At 50.8% G+C, this 1,705-nt stretch overlaps 1 protein-coding gene across 1 annotated transcript; it reads right to left on the bottom strand.

Moving 5' to 3' along the window:
* Window positions 1-560: 560 nt before the first annotated feature.
* BO83DRAFT_381301 (uncharacterized protein) lies at window positions 561-1,314 on the bottom strand. The gene has a single exon (XM_025531956.1). It carries the CDS (start codon window positions 1,038-1,040, stop codon window positions 825-827), a length of 216 nt encoding a protein of 71 aa, XP_025384719.1. The 5' UTR covers window positions 1,041-1,314; the 3' UTR covers window positions 561-824.
* Between the last annotated feature and the right edge of the window lie 391 nt (window positions 1,315-1,705).

Genomic DNA, 1,705 nt, shown 5'->3' on the forward strand with positions numbered 1-1,705 from the left:
GATGGACAATGGGGCCCATCCGTCAGGGGCCATGGTCGCGCCTGCATAGCACCCTAGCTTCCCCATCAGAATTCAGACGCCTAGCTGAATGTATGCCGCTCGATCCAGCAACCAAGTAAGCGAAATGGCGGTCGCCGTCCGAGACAGGCCCAAAGTAAGCAGCAATTTGTTAGTCTCGTTAGTCGCACTCTGTAGTTGGCTTCGGAGAAAGTCAACTCAGAACGGAGTAGCGATCATCCAACTTCTTGATTAGTTCCAAGCCAGTGATCAACTCGCAACGCGCCTTCAAATCTTAGCTTTCTTTTTCCGAAGCCACTCCTCGCTAGCATGTCAGAATTCGTCTCACTCTCTCGGCTGTTTCTTTTATTGCTCTCGCCGCCTTCCCTTACTACTAACTATTCTAACTAACTATGGAGTACGGCCTGAGGATTAACGTGTCATCAGACCATGGTTAGGCCCGAGCGTCAAAACTGGCCTTTCTCAACAATGAAAAACATTGGACGCTAATTTATATTTGGCTTACTTTAGTGGCATGTCATTGATTCACCTGCCCCTAGATAACTAAATTTGTGTTATGCCGCCGTAAGAAAGGAAAAGCCGGCTCTCTCTCTCTCTCTCTCTCTCTCTCTCTCTCTCTTCCAGCTTGGTTACTAGCATCTTCTAGCATAGCAGCAGTGCCCGGCTATCATTGGCTGCCGACGAAAGTGCTTACATGCGCTGCTGTGCTATCAGGGGCTCCAAGCCTCCTTCATACAATCGTCATCTAGCCATGCTTCCTGATGCGATCTCACCCCAACAGTAACTAGCACCTTACTTCGCCCGCTTTACAACTGGAGCTGGAGCTGGATCTGGAGCACCAGGCTGCAACCGACCGTGAAATCAAGCCATCGGCGCAGGGTGGATGTGACACGGCATTCCACTGATACCGCCATCACCTGGCCCCGTGTGATTTGTCCTGATTGTTCATGGCTGACCACATAACCCACCCTGGCACAGTTGTTGATACGGGTCTCGCAAAGCTTTTTCTCCTCCGCGGGCATCAATCATCGTCAACGATTAAGTTACTAGCAGACGGTGATTGACCGCGTGCCCTCACCGACGCCACTATTATGTCTGAGCTCGCAAGCAGATCGCGCGGCAGAGTCGGAACCCTCCTATAATAGTTACGTAGGTAGGGAGGAGCCTGGACGAGAAGGCCCAAAACCACCACCCAAGTGGGTCATATGTAAGCTGCATCTGCCATTTGACGACCGGAAACGACACGCAAATTGCGACATAATACGGAGCAGTCCGAGACCTAAGCAATCGAGGCGGAGTACGTAGGATGTATGAGCCTTGATGTTTGAGAGGTTTATCGAGTCGAGCCGTTTTCCAGGCTGGTTTTAATCCTGCAATTACCATTCCGCGGACCGTCAGCCGCGAGTCTTCTCTTGTCCTCACTAATCTATCTACAACTAATCAAGGCTCCTACGGGAGGCATCTGCAGGTGGCCATGAGTCAAAATGGCGTACATACATATACCGCCAGTAGGTCCATGCATGCATGCATGGGAACCAAAATAGGGCGCTGTCCATCCGGCCAATGACGAGACATATTCGGGCTCAATCTTTTGTCTCCAAATGCAGCAGACGACAATAGTAGGGTGAAATGGTGGAGTATGGCTGGGCAGCGGCGAGTTACACAACAAACCAGATCTCATCATAAT

This window comes from Aspergillus eucalypticola, assembly GCF_003184535.1.
Source record: "Aspergillus eucalypticola CBS 122712 chromosome Unknown BO83scaffold_26, whole genome shotgun sequence".
Taxonomy (NCBI): Eukaryota; Fungi; Ascomycota; class Eurotiomycetes; order Eurotiales; family Aspergillaceae; genus Aspergillus; species Aspergillus eucalypticola.

What these genes read in the sequence shown, in the direction of transcription:
- BO83DRAFT_381301 (XM_025531956.1), bottom strand. Translation starts at nt 1,040, where the DNA reads ATGCCCGCGGAGGAGAAAAAGCTTTGCGAGACCCGTATCAACAACTGT.